At 48.9% G+C, this 14,055-nt stretch overlaps 1 protein-coding gene across 6 annotated transcripts in view; it reads right to left on the bottom strand.

The window, feature by feature from the left end:
* Positions 1–14,055, bottom strand: part of St6gal2 (ST6 beta-galactoside alpha-2,6-sialyltransferase 2) — a 54,731-nt gene that overhangs the window by 5,401 nt on the left and 35,275 nt on the right. For all 6 annotated transcript variants that reach the window (XM_063229734.1, XM_063229733.1, XM_063229732.1 and 3 more), the window contains exons 3-5: positions 12,326–12,423; positions 10,918–11,019; positions 10,281–10,455 (exon numbers count right to left, since the gene is read on the bottom strand). In XM_063229734.1, the coding sequence (XP_063085804.1) occupies positions 10,281–10,455; positions 10,918–11,019; positions 12,326–12,423 (375 nt within the window). The remainder of the gene's footprint in view (positions 1–10,280; positions 10,456–10,917; positions 11,020–12,325; positions 12,424–14,055) is intronic.

The raw sequence follows: 14,055 nt of genomic DNA, 5'->3' as shown, positions 1-14,055 counted from the left end.
GGACGAGGCTCTTCAGTCCCCAGCAATGAGCTGAGACAGCATCCCTGAGTGGGTCTGAGGGAGCCATGGCCCTGGTGATGGGATTAGGAGGTGACCTGGTTATGGAGGTGCAGTCTCACAAATGAAACCGGCACCCTCACACGTAGAGATGTGGCTGACATCTCTCCCTGTGACACCATGGGAGGCCACAGTGAGAAGCCAGTGTGGTGGACTCACTGGGAACTGGCCTAGCCCCATCCGGACCTTGGACTCCAGCCTGTGGGACCTTGAGAAGGCGGTTTCTGCTGTATAATCACCCAAAAGCACTAAGAGAAAGCACCTCTGAAACACCATGGGCCAAGGAACATCGTTGGAGACACAGCACTCGGGGTTTACTGGAAGCCGCTCCCACACAGCCCTGCCTGGCGAGTCCCCAGGTCCCCGGACCTTGGAAGGAAGGGCACGTGCTCAGCGTGAGCTCCTTGGCTGCACAGGTGGTGCAGGTGCAGGGAGCCCCCTCATCCCTGTGGAGTGGGGACTCCCTAGGCCAGGGTCCCAGATACCAACCCAGGGCCAGAAGAATAGGCAGGGAACCCCTGTGGTAAACCTTCCTGCATGGACACCAGGCAGGTCCACACTCAGGGCCTCACTGCCCCGCAGTCCTGTCCTCATGCCAGACTGACACGGGTGCTTCACATCTGCTTGTGATAAAAATGCTATCGACTTCTCTTTTCATTTCCTCTCTGTCTGCTCAGATTTCCTGACAGGCGGGAAGGGTACAGATCGCCTAATACTGGTAAAGAATAATCTCTAAAAATCACTGAGGGCTTTTTATGAGAAATAATTTTGTTTACTGGCTATCGAAATAAATTGTTTTCATCACTGATACACATCTGACTACTTTTGGTTTGGGTTTGGAGTTCTTGAAAAGCCCATGAATATTCAGTGCCTTTTGATGTATTTTTCCAAATAATCACGGGCATGCGGCCAGCTAGCTGGGACCTTCAAACAGAATTCAACTGTTCCTGTTTCTTAGGTGGCCAAGTTTGATAGATGAGTCCACATGAGAGATTCATTTGGAGATAAACAGCATTACTGTTTTCCAGGCAATCACGATCTAGGAGACATTCCCTTGCCAAATTCTATGTTTTTAAATACTGCATAGTGCAACATTATGATCAAACTAATTAAAAGCACTTCAGCTTTTCTTAATAAAATGTTGCTTTATGCGGCTCAGCATAGTTAGTAGATGGACCTTGTTTATGGGCTGCAGAATCCAGGTCCGATGCCTCAGGTCCTGTGAGCACGTGGCTCTCTGAGAACTCAGCCTGCCTGTGCAGCACCTCTGTGTCACCAGATCCCAGCTCTGAGCTCGGCTGCGACTTGCCTTCTTTAAGGCTGCTTCTCAGCTGGCAGAATTTTCTGCTTGATGAAAAGACCCTTTTGCAAAATAGCAAAATGAGCCATGGGTGTAAAGCAGAACATATTTCACATAATGGGGGAAAACAGCGGCTTCTATCAGTTTTAAAACACAGGAATACAATTCACACGTGAAGTGAACTGGGAGTTTCTGAACATGTCCCAGAGAACACTGCCCAGCACTTTCCTGAAGAAATCATGGAGGCCCAAGGCTAAGTGCGCCAGACAGGCTGGGCCTCGGACGTCTAGCAGCAGCTGTTCTGTAATTTCTCCACAAATGTGGTCTTAAGATGGAAAATGATGAGAGGTCCACGTAAGATTCTTAAAGAGCAAGGGATATGTAAAGTGATATTTCTAGAAAACTTCTATCATTAAAAGATGGTTTGGAAAGATGGTTTGATCTTGATGTAATAAAAATAATAATTTAAGAAGCATCTACTATGTTAAAGAAAACAGCATGATTTTAAACTCGTTGATAGTGTATTATTTGTTTCATTATTTACAGGAAAATTTAAAAAGTTGTAGTGCATTTCACAAAATCATAAATAAATAAGGATGTTAAGTGGTTTATTATTTTTGTGTTGATCTCCTGAGTTTGAATGATAGATATATTGGAAAATCAAGTCCCAAAATGCATATGAAATGGAGAAGAAAGGAAGTTACAGCTTATTCTTAAATGTACTACTCTTGTGCGTGTATTAACCAGGCTGCCATGACAGCACTTGCCTCTGTGAACTTCAGAAACTTCCTCATAAACAGCAGGGAGAGGCCCCCTTGGAAAGGCAGGGGGTGCTGGTTTCTGAGGTGTGATTTGGCACCTGTACCCTGCGCACAGCCCACAGGGGGATGAGGATGTGCATGGGGTGTGACAGGGCCCACCTGACAGAGTTGGCCCCTAGGCTGTCCCAGTTACTTGCCAGGCAGGCAGCCAGCGGTCTGCCAGGCTGCCTGACCCCAGGTGACCCCAGGTGAGCTCACGTGGCCTCTGGGGAAGATATGCAATACCCGGAGGCTGAAAGGAAAGCTGTGGGATCCTAGAAAATCACTTCTTACTCAGCCTGCCTACAGACAAAGCACAGTGACTTCCCTAGAACAAATGGCAAGACAAAACCTGAGTGTCCAACTGGGCATGAAGCGGGTGGGGCTCCTTGCACCCCGAGCAGGGAGCTCCAGAAGGGCTGATAGCCTGGAGTCCAAAGACAGGAGAACCCTGCTCTGAGAAGCCAGTCCCTCTGGGTCTTCCAAGTGCCCTGGTGCTGCCTCTTGATTTTAAGACTGCCTTGTCTAGGTCTGAATACCCTTCCTGCCTCTCAGGAGAAGCAGTGGTATGCGCAGGACAGTCCTGACGTGTCCCCAGCCACCTCCCTCTGAGGACAGACATGATAGCTCTAATCAGAAATGCCTCTCATAAACTGCTGGGAAAGTCCCGCCAGCACTTACCTAGTCACCAGAGGGCCTCCCCCTCTATCTGCCACTACCACTGCTGGGCATTCATGGGGAAGAAATGGTTTAAAGGGAAGAGAATTTTATGTATCACATATAGAATAAAACTACAGCACAGATCAGTACACGGCATAAGTATCTGATGAGACTGAACACTCTGAAACAGGCAGACACCTCCACAGTTGAGGGGTACTTAAATTAAGGTGACCTGCTTCCTGTAATTGAATGTCCTCTGTAATACCTGAGAAATCTGAAGCCCGCTTCCCTTGCTGCAGGCCATCTCTGAAGGGCAGTCCCTTTCTGCTGGGAACCATCTTATCTTTCAGGGGGGCACCCCACAGTCATAGTAAGCACCAGCTCTCCTGCTCCTCCCCACCATGACTCTGCGTCACAGGGGCAGTGTGCATCTCCGTTTAGGGACAGAAGACTTGGGCTTCTCAGGGTTCTTTGCTCAGGTGCCCCAGCAAGCTGAGATGGGGCCAAGATCTGCCCTGGTCTCTCAGCGAGGAGGAGGCAGGCGCCTGCAGTGAGACCATTTACACAAAGAGGCGGAGTCTAAAGATGACAGCTCAGCCTCCATCCCCTAGCTCACGCCTTCAGTCAGGAAGTGTATCCTGGCTGCCTATCCCGAGCAGTCCCCAGCCCTGGAGTCCCCTCCTGGCACCAGCATTCAAACCTCAATGTGGTCCTGACTCAGAAAACACATACTGAAACAACGCTGGTAGTGCCAGAATTATTTGATGTGTTTAAAGTGTTTAAGCATTTAGTTAACGTTCCTTAGACTTTTTTTTTATAAAGTCTGGGAAGCTCAAGGCGGTTCTTCTAAAATGCTGCAAGGCAAGACAGTCATTCTCTAAGGTTTGGTGAAAGCTTTGGATCCATCTGCTTTTGTGGATAAATAATATCTCTAAATCTCCAAGAACAGGAGAAACTGCAACCCCAAACCCACTGACTGCAAATGCCAACACTGCAATTCAACTGAGTACTGAGGTTCAGTTGAGAAAAAACAACTCAAACATTCCTTTTGCCTCAAGAAAAACAACACTGCCCTAGACCTACATGCTAAGGCAATGAGATTTCCTGAAACCTTACTTGGGTCAGCACAGATTTCCATGTGATTACCTTATTACCCAAAGTCAAAACGTATTTGCAAAGTTATTTTAAAGTGTCTTCCAAAGGAAGTCAGTTATCAGGGTGCTGCATTTTGGGTTTTGTCTTCATGTTTAATTAATCAATATTCACCTCCCCAATGATGGGTGTTCAAAATGTCTTGTTATGGGGAGCTGCTCATCTGATACTAAAGAGCAGAAAACATGATTCCAAAATATTCACTTAGCAATCTGAGAAGGCTAACTTCAGAGTACATTACAGATATTAAACTTTAATAACACCTTATTAATATGAAATGAATATGTAATGAAAGTGTAGTTCGATTCATTTTTATGAATATGTATTTACATAGTATAATTAGAACCATTCACATGTTCTTTAATGCACTGATTATTTACAAGGCATAATAAATGATTAACTTTGATAAATTCTCTCTGTAGGTGATAGCAAACTTCTGAAACAAGAAGTCCCAACAATGTTTTGGTGAAGACGTTTTTACATTTGCTTCTTGAAATGTTAGGGCAATGCAACCCTCAAATCCTGTGGGCTTTTTTTCTTTAAAAACAACAATAAAAAGAATAAAAATGACGATACAGAATTTCAAAACAAAATAATAGGACATTAGCACTGCTTAATGTTTTGCATATTGTTATCTTCAGAGTAGCTGTTCAGATCAGATTACAAGACATGAGTAGTATGAAAATAATGAGCCAACAATGGAACAATGAAAGCACAAAATGTTCTTCCTGAAGAGCTACAGACATTAGTAGTACAGTTATCTATCTTATGTGTACCTATATATGTATATATTCTTATCCCTTCTTTCTTTTCTCTTTTCCCTAGTGAAAAAAAAGCTGAAAGAGTAAATAAGACCCAAAACTGAAAGAATAAACAAGACTCAAAATAGATACTGCAAAAGGGAAGATAACTGCTCAAATCCTATGATTTTTTGCTCTTTTTCTCAAGGCGAAGGAAGAAGTCCTACGCGAACAGACAAACAGTTTAATTGGTTGCCAAAGAAATGTTTCTGGTTCCATCTGACTTCATGAGGAATCCTGGCTTCCTTTTGCACTAAACATGGTAATTACCCACCCTAAGCAGAGGGAGGAGACTCAGCCTGGCTGGCCGGAAGCTCTCAGCCTGCGGCATGAGCAGAACATGCACCTGACGCCTCTTCCCTCCCACACTGACTGCTTCTCCTGTCCTTGCAGGACTCACACATGCACAGGTATATATGCCCAGCTCCAAACGCAACAGATACAGGCTGTGAGATCCGTGAGCCCCAGCAGGGACTGAGAGAGCGGGGAGAGGGGCATCTTACAGAGATGCAAAGCCCAGCGCTATGCTCCCCAGCGGAAGCTGCTGCTGAATACCTTCATCTGTTCACGCTGCTTATAAAATGGGCGACTTATAAACAAGACAAATGCATGTATCACAACTGCGAAGGCTGAGAAGTCCAAGAGTGGCAACAGCATAGCCAAGTGTCTGGTAAGGACTCTTTCTGGTTCAGAGATGACTTTTTCCCCCACCGTCCTCACATGGTGCAAGGGGTAAGTTAACTTTTGGGGCCTCTTGTATTCAGGCATTAATTCCATCCATGAAGGCTCAGCCTTTATGAACCAATTACTTCTCCAAGGCCCAACCCCCAAGCCTTCACCCTGAGGGTTAGGATTTAAGTACAGGAATCAGGGACAGGGTAAGCCCTTCTGACCACTGCAGGGACAGCAAGCTGCTGTGAAACCAGTGCTGCCAAGTGGTGGGGCCTGGCTGGAAGGGATGGGCCACTGGGGCTGTGACTTGTATGGTACACATTCCTCTCCTGCTCCTCCCTTCTCTCCACATTCTGCATGTGTAGGGTTGACACCTTTTCCTCCCCCAAGTCCCTCTGCAATCCTGCTTCTGCCTTGGACTCAACTGACCATACCCTAAAGCTATGAGCCAAAGCTGACTTCTCCTCCTGTAAGCTGTGGATGTTGGGTGCCCAGTCCCAGCCAGAGGAAGCAACAGAGACAGATATTGTAGGAGTAGCTTCACTGCTGTGATTGTTCCTGACCACGTGATTTAGAAGCCTTTAGATGTGGTTTAAAGGGGGACTTTAAAAGGACTTTAAAAAGATTTCAAGATGCCAAATAGAGAAGCCTAAAATTCTATAAGCTGAGCTTGATAGGAGATTCTGCACAGAGTTCAAAACATAAAAATTAGGATAGGAATGTGGCAGAAGCCAGGGTTTTAGGTCAACTGTGTAAGCACCAGACTGGCAAACACTAGGTCATAAGTTTGATCCCCAGTACCAACAACAACAACAATGAAAGAAAGAAAGAAAGAAAGAAATGAAGGAAGGAAGGAAGAAAGAAAGAAAGAAATAGAAATATGGACAGAAAAGACCAGGCTTAGAGGGTTTCTGTTGGAACAAAGACTCCATTGGTAGTTCAAGTACAACCCATGTGTGTTATGCTCTGGCAGAAAATTTGTTCTGAGACTTTTGGCAAGATTAAGACAAAGGACAGTGGATTAATTAATCTAATAGAGGAAATTTCAAAGTAGACCAATGTCCAGGCTGTGGCATGGGAACCGTTGGTTGCCTTTAGTCAGTTCTACAGTGAAAACCAGGAGCAAACATTAAAGTCAGCAGATAAAAAGTTTGTAGTTTTAACAGCAAGGGAACATTTCCTGCACAGTTAGGGATACAGAAAGCATGGTTGCTGAAAAGATTAGTATCTTAAAAAGCCAAAAACCTTGCATCAAAGCCATAGGAAAGATGTCTTGAAGGTATCTCAGGAATCAGCAAAACCCCTTGGAAAAGTCAAATGTACAAAACTTTAATGCTTTCCTTTGGAAAGAGAGCCTCAAGGAGCCCAGCTCATTCAGGGCTGCAATGGGAGATGCTTCCCTGGGTTCAGCCTTCTAGGCACTCAGTGGTCACTGCAGCTATGATCCAACAGAGCCTCACCTCTGTGCTGCTCCACAGGCAGCAGACCTCGGCATCACCCACATGGCAGTGGTCTTACATGCATGCAGAAGGCAAGCACTGTGGAGTCAGGGAGGCTTCCACCCAGATTTGGGGAGCTAGGCAGTGTGTCCCAGAAACGGCAGTTCATGAAGCTGTGAGGGTGAAGCCCAAAATGCAGCAGAGACCCCAGAAAAGTTGAAAAGCCAGGAATGTGAAACATCCTCCTGAAGATAGCTCTGTGGTGAGCAAAGCCACTTGGAGAGCAATGCTTTGTAGACTGCAACCAGCAACATCATATGGGTGGGGTCCCCCAAGCACTTTGCAGGTTACATCTCATCACAGTTTTCCTGGTGCTGAACACAGAACTACAGAATTTAATACTTGCTTTGCTGGGGTTTTGTCTTGCTTTGGTTGTATGCCTTTCTGTCCTTTGTGTCTGTCTCTCTTTTGGAATGGAAATGTTTATCCTATGCCATTGCGTGTTAGAAGTGTTGAACTTCTTTTTAATTTTTACAGAGGCTCAAAATCAGAGTTTGCCTTGAGTCTCAGAGGCAACTTTGGACTTTTCAGTAATGCGAGAACTGTTATGACTTTGGTAACTCCTAGAGATGGGCAATGAACAATGAAGTGGATATAAGCCTTTTGGGGCCAGCGACAGAATGTGTAGGGGTCTAGAATGTACCCTCAAAGGGCATGTGTTCAGAGGTGGGTTCTTGGAAAGTGACTGGGAGGCACCATTAGGGGCTCACCTACTGCTGAGGTCAGAGAGGTGTGTGCTGTTACGAGTGGGGTCTGGTTGGGACAGGCGGGTCACTGGGCTGTGACTTGGAAGGGTTTATGTCGGTCAGCACCTGAATAGCACCCACCAGACCTGAGCACCTCCATGGGGATCTGATACCACTGGATCTCTTCCTTAAAGAGACAATCCTTTGCATTCAGGACAGTGTCCATCCTCGGGGTCCCTCTGTTTCAATCATGCAGACTCCTGAGCTTGTTAAGGAAATGTCAGCACTGGTTTAGAAACAGGGTGATAAGGGTAGGCCTGCTCTCACTGTGGATGAACCTGTTGGTACACAGGGCAAGCCTTACCTCCCAAGGCCTGGCTTTGTGCTGCCCTGCAGATGGGCACCAGCATAACACTAGCCATGCACACACATCTAATTTCTCATAAGGGTTCTGTGTAGGAGCTTTGGTCAAGAGCCAAGGTTGCAGGTAAGCATGTGGAACGACAGGCAGGGACACAGTCAGCACCTCTCAACATGTCCTTGGAGCACGCAGCAAATTTGGAGAGCTTTGTGACAGCAGAAGAAGACAACCTCACTGGTTTTCCGGAAGTTCTATGGCAGGTGACATCACTGCCCTACTATCAAAGGAAGTCCAGTGAATGCTGCGCAGACTCCACCATCGGCCTCTTTCTGATCAGTATCAGAAGAGGGATAAGGCTCAGCTAAAGCAGGGGCACACGGTGCTGGCAAAGCTGCCCAGGCTTCTCACACCCACCCTGGAGGGGTGTCTGGCACAGCCCATGGTGGCACAGCTGGGGCAACAAGTGGATTTAATGATGCGCCAACACAGCCAGGGCGCAGCCTACCCTGCCAAACTGTGTGATTCCTGTCCAGTTACTGACTGGCTCCCTGCTTCCTTCCTTCCTTCCTTCCTTCCTTCCTTCCTTCCTTCCTTCCTTCCTTCCTTCGTTCCTTCCTTCCTTCCTCCCTCCCTGCCTCCCTCCCTTCCTTCCTTTTCTGATTGGCAAACTCTGCTTCCTGGGACCAGGGAAGGCTTGGTTCCTCTGTACCCTGTAGTATGGCAGTCACCAGGAGCACGTGTTAACGGGGACTCAAACAGGTGCTGTAATTCAATCAGCTGAAATTTAAATAGTCATAATCGGCTTAGAGCTGGGTACTGCACTAGGTCCTGCTAGAGAATAATAGTCTCTCAGCGCCCTTGGAAGGTTTTATCATTACTCCCATTTCTTACTGGAGGCTGCTGAGAGTCTCAGGATTATCCGAGGTGCCCAGGATCGGAAAGCTAGCAAGCGGCAGAGAAAACTCCAGCGAAATCCAGGCAGTCCAGCCCAGCTCCCACAGAGACACTGAGCTGCAGTTGCCCTTCACGGTAGAGAAGTCTCCAGGCAGCTCTGAGCCTCAACAAGCTCCAGGCTGTGCATACTCAATGAGGGAAGGAAAGGGTGGATGATGGTGATTCTTTCAACACACACATGCGCACACACACACACACACACACACACACACACACACACGAAAGCACTTCTCTTGGCTATGACAATCAAACGTGAACTGTTAAAACCATGTCCATCCTAATTATATCTGACAGGCCCGAAACTCTGCTGCGAACTTCGGCCCTAACCAAATACCAGTCACATGAATTCAAGGCAACATGAAAAAGACTTCATTAAACCTCTGCCACGTGCCCGTACACCTTTGAAGCACTACTCTATCCTGCCTCACCTTTGACAGACAAGCCAGATTATGTTTTCCTTCCTAAATCAACAGGAAACTATGCAAAAGACGGAGAATTTGGGATTGCAAAAGAGTGGTTTGGAAACAGAGGGTCAAAAACTGTGAGTCAAGTGTGATTATTGATTATCTTCTCCATGAGCCTGAGTTTGAATGAGAGTGAGTGGATTCCGGGGTGAGAGCTTAGTGAAACCCAGGGGCCAGTCTCAGCAAAGTCCTGGACCACCAGTGACCTTAACATCCTGTTCCCTCCCCAGGGTTACCCACCTGGCTCCCAACTCTGGCATCCCATAATAATGGGAACAGGCGAGATGTGGGTTAAAGAGAGCCACGAGTTCCTTGCAGGCCCCTAGTGCCTCACACCAGAAGGTCATCCATGAGCCTGAGTTTGCCTTGACCACCAGGAGATGGAGAGGACATGGTGTATGTCTGCTACCTTGGGTTGAAGAGACCAAAAACTCCTACTTCCTGTCTTTAGGGACCCACCCCCACCCCGCATTCTCTAGCTGACTGAATCGCCCGGCATGGTGGTGCACAGCTATAATCCCAGCACTCTGGGAGGCTGAGGCAGGAGGATCGAGTTTGGCTCCAACTGGGCAGTTTAAGAATGTATCAAAGCCTGTCTCAAAAAATAAAGGCTGGGATGTAGTTCAGTAAGAAGACCCTGGATGCAACACCAGGACCTTGGGACCGTCATAGGTAACGACATATAGGCACATGGCCAGGGGCTAGTGGAGCCCGCCTTAGTCATGTCTGCCCAGGACAGGACAGGGTGGCTCTTTTCCTCGTGACTCCCCAAAGCCACCTCACTGCTGGGTGCTCTTGCTGTGCAGTGTCACCTTCTGCTCCTTATGTGTGAAGTCTCACCCTGCTCCTCAGCCACCCTGCTGCTGCCCACCTACCGATGAAGCCGGAGGACGGTGGGTTGGGCTGGATCTTCTCCTTCGTGTTCTCCTGGATAATGTCCCACAGCTGCCATATGAACTTTGGGTGCAGAATGTAGAACGGCTGAGCGGGGTGTCTCTGACGGTGCTGAACATACGGTGTGAACAGGTTATAATCTGGCTTCTTGTACCACTGAGGGAAAAAGAGCATGTGGTCAAGGACACACAGTGACAAGGAGACTGGGCAGCCTGTGGGTCCAGGCACAGGGATCAGGCTAAGGCAGGAGGGAAGCAGGCTCTAGGCTCCCCGCTGGACTCATACAGGACATTTCTGCAGGATCTAGGCCCTCAGCTGGATTCTTTGGGTCTCCAGTGTGTGGACAGATTTCCTGCACTCCTTTATATGTGGTTCTTTGGGTGAATATTATAAAACAATCCTATAAATTACGTGTCCTGTATTAAATTGTTTCCCTTGCAAACTCTATGACAATTTCCAAAGGTATTTAATGTCACCCTGTCACAACAGCAATGCACAGGACCAGCTAGTTCTCTGGCCGGGCTCAACTGGCCAAGGCAGGCCACACCTTGGGCCCAGGGCTCATGAGTCAATCAAAAGCATCAGGTGACCTGGGTGGGCCATCACAGAAACACTCACCAGGTAGAGATTGGAGGAATAGGGAGCGGGGTCCCAGGCCACCAAAATGACGTCTTTATACAAAGTGCTGTCAATGAAGTGATAGCCGGGGTTGGCCAGAATCTGCAAACACAGAGGAAAAGCCATGCTAAGGGCTCTGCTGTTCAGAAGCACGGTTTGGAAGCCAGTGTCAGTGAAGAAGAGGAAGCAGGGGAAGGGGCGAAACGGGCAGCCTCCCTGACCCCGCTGGCAGGGGGAGAAGAGCACGGCGCTGCTCTTCCTCTCCTACCGCACTGCACCCGAAGGGGTGACACCCTGCACCCCAGGCCTGCAGTGCGCCTTGAGTGCTGAGGCAGTCACTGGAGGCCAGCACCATCCTCCCCCGAGTTCGCTCGGCTCCCAGGATTGCCCAGTCTCATCTGCCACCACCTTTTCAAGCTCTTACTTGGGGTCTTCACCATGAAGGACTTGGACTGTTCCCACATTACTTTTCCTGGGACCAGGAAGCATCTTACAGGGGAGATGGGTTTTAACGTGCTGGGTTTCTCCTCTTCCAAGAGTTGCTGGTAAATGAACAGTGGATCTTCCAGCCGTTGACAGCTGTCCTGAGCAGGTGTGGGGCTGTGTCTCCCTCACAGTGGGCAGCTGGGCCCAGGGAGCTGACCCTTGGCTATGGGGCAACGCACCGGAAATCACTGACCACCTCATTTTTCCAACAGTTTCTAGAACTCTGGAAATTGTTGTGTGTTCTGTTCTGAGAATAATTGCGCCACAGTTCGGAAGACACTCTCATCACAAATGTGAAGCAATGGGGTATATTCATTTGTATCAACCATCTCTGTTAATTTTCAGATTTCCAAATACTAAAGTTTCAAAGGGATCCACGAGCCTTTGGATTTAATTGTCTTTATTTATCTTCCTTTTAATCTCTGCAATTTTTACTTCAATAGTAGAGATTTAACCCAAAGCCTTCACTCTGAGCTAATGCCCAATCTTTTTTTTAAAAAAAAAAAAAACTTTTGGAAACTCTGAGACAGAGTGTTACACAGTCACTACATTCCTAGGCTGGGCTGGAACTTGCAACGCCCTGCCTCAGCCTCCCAGAGTGCGGGATCACCGATGTGCGTCGTCACACCCGCTAGGCCCTGCAGTTCTTGTTCTTACAGCGACTTCTGCTTTCCTCAGGCCCTACCAGGCAGCCTGGCAGGCCTGTGGTCTCCGCTGCTTTTTCTTTCAGTCTTCCAGCCTCTTTCCACTCGTCCCGTGCCTCCTCTCCACTGCTCTGCACTTCTCATCTTGGAGTCTTTCTAATCGCAAGACCCACATCGATAAGCAAGTGCCATGGCCACGAGCAGCAGGCAACCTCTGCCCGCTCACCCAGGCAAACTCTACCCGAGAAACGCACAGCCGAGGCCGGCCCACCACTCACCTGGGAGTTGATGATGCGGATGGTGGTTTTGTTGCCGACATCCTTCTCATAGCCACGCGTGGGCGCAGAGTTAAACCTCAGCACCGCGTCGTGGGCATCTAAGGGCACATAAGTGACAAGGTTACTCTATCTCTGTAGGGAAAGATGTTACAGCAAACCTTTCAATACCAAAGCCACTCGGACATTGCCAGAAAGCCAAGGTATATGTACATACATTTTCGGATAATTTACTATTGGCTTAGGATGAGCACTCGGCTCTGGAGATCAACATGGAAACACGCAGCCATGCACGCACAACACAGGTCTGCCTGAAGGGCTCGCGCATCCCCCAGAGAGCATGGCCATAGACGGTGCACTGTCTCAGGCTGTGAGCTCCCTCCACACTCTGCACTGAGGAACGTGTCCAGGGGTGCGGTCTCAGAGCCCATCCCCTCCTAAGTGACCTATCAGTGACTGTCTCACACATAGGAACCCCAGTCACGGCCTCCTGAGCCACACTTGGACCTCATCTTCTGAAGTTCCTTACAGGTGACATTTTTCATGCTGCCTCCCACAGTGCCAAGCTGTGGAAGGAGCAGGAGCAGGTGTCAGCAGGTGGGCTGTCAACAGAGCCCTGAGGTCTGCAGAGGGAGTCTGGGCTGCACCAGGGCCGCTGCACCTCACATTGGGTAAGAACCCCACCTCCTGGTCCACTGTCCCACTTCTGCTGAGGGTTTGTGCTTAAGAAGAAGCTAGGCTCAAGGGCTTGGTGGTACACACAGGTAACCCCTGCACTTGGGAGGCTGAGGCAGGAAGATTGTAAGTTGGAGGCCAGCCTGGGCTACATAGTGAGACACTGTTTCTAACAGAAAAGAGAAAGGAAACAAGGTAGGGATGGAGGGAGGAAAAGAGGGAAAGGAACAAAGGGAGGCAGGAAGGAAAAAAGGAAAAAAAAAAACGAAGAAAACTAGTCCTCATTTCTGAGACGCCTTCCACCTGACTCTGTGCTCAGAGTCTAGGGCTGGGTGTCCCAGCTACAGGGCTCTCTGCTTCACTGTGCATTCCTGGTCCCCAGAGTCACACACATCCCACATCTATAGCAGCCCTGCATCCAGATTCTCCAGCCGCCACCTGAGAGGGTCCCCTGCCATGGGGGCTGAGGAGGACACAGGGAAGTGGGGGTGCAAGCGAGGAGGGGGATGTGGAGCTGAGTCCCTGTCCCCTGGTCAGGCTGCAAGCATTGGCGCTGAGAGGCCGCAGCCAGTGTGAACAGGAGCAGGGGATTCTGGGCAACACTGCTGCTCACACCACAATCGACCCACAGCAATGCCACGTCCACCCCATGAGCCCACAGACACTGCCTCCTCCAAGGTCCTGGATCCCTGGTGGTGTCTCCGCCTCGATCCTGGAGTGGCTACCACACATGGCCCACTGGGTCACAGAGGCACCTTTAAGCATGAGCTCGCACCTGAACACAAGCTCTCAGCCTGAAGGTAAGGATGCCAGCATTGAGCGCCACACTTGCCACACTGGAACACACAGCAAGCTCTCTTGCAGCCTGGCTAACCTGGCAACCACCACTAGCCTCCTGTGGGGGAAAATCCTGCCAGAGGCAACAAGCTGTGACCTGAGAGCCAAGTCAGTCTTGGCCCCAGGGACAGCCACAGTGCAACACCTTCACAGGTCCCCTAGTGCACATGGCCTGCAGAGGCTGCTTGGAGCTATGGGACAGAGACCTGCTCGCTGGGCAC

This window comes from Cavia porcellus, unplaced genomic scaffold, assembly GCF_034190915.1.
Source record: "Cavia porcellus strain 051 isolate PalLab524CR breed Dunkin Hartley unplaced genomic scaffold, mCavPor4.1 scaffold_18, whole genome shotgun sequence".
NCBI classification, from domain to species: Eukaryota; Metazoa; Chordata; class Mammalia; order Rodentia; family Caviidae; genus Cavia; species Cavia porcellus.
This window is presented reverse-complemented; position numbering and strand designations above follow the sequence as displayed.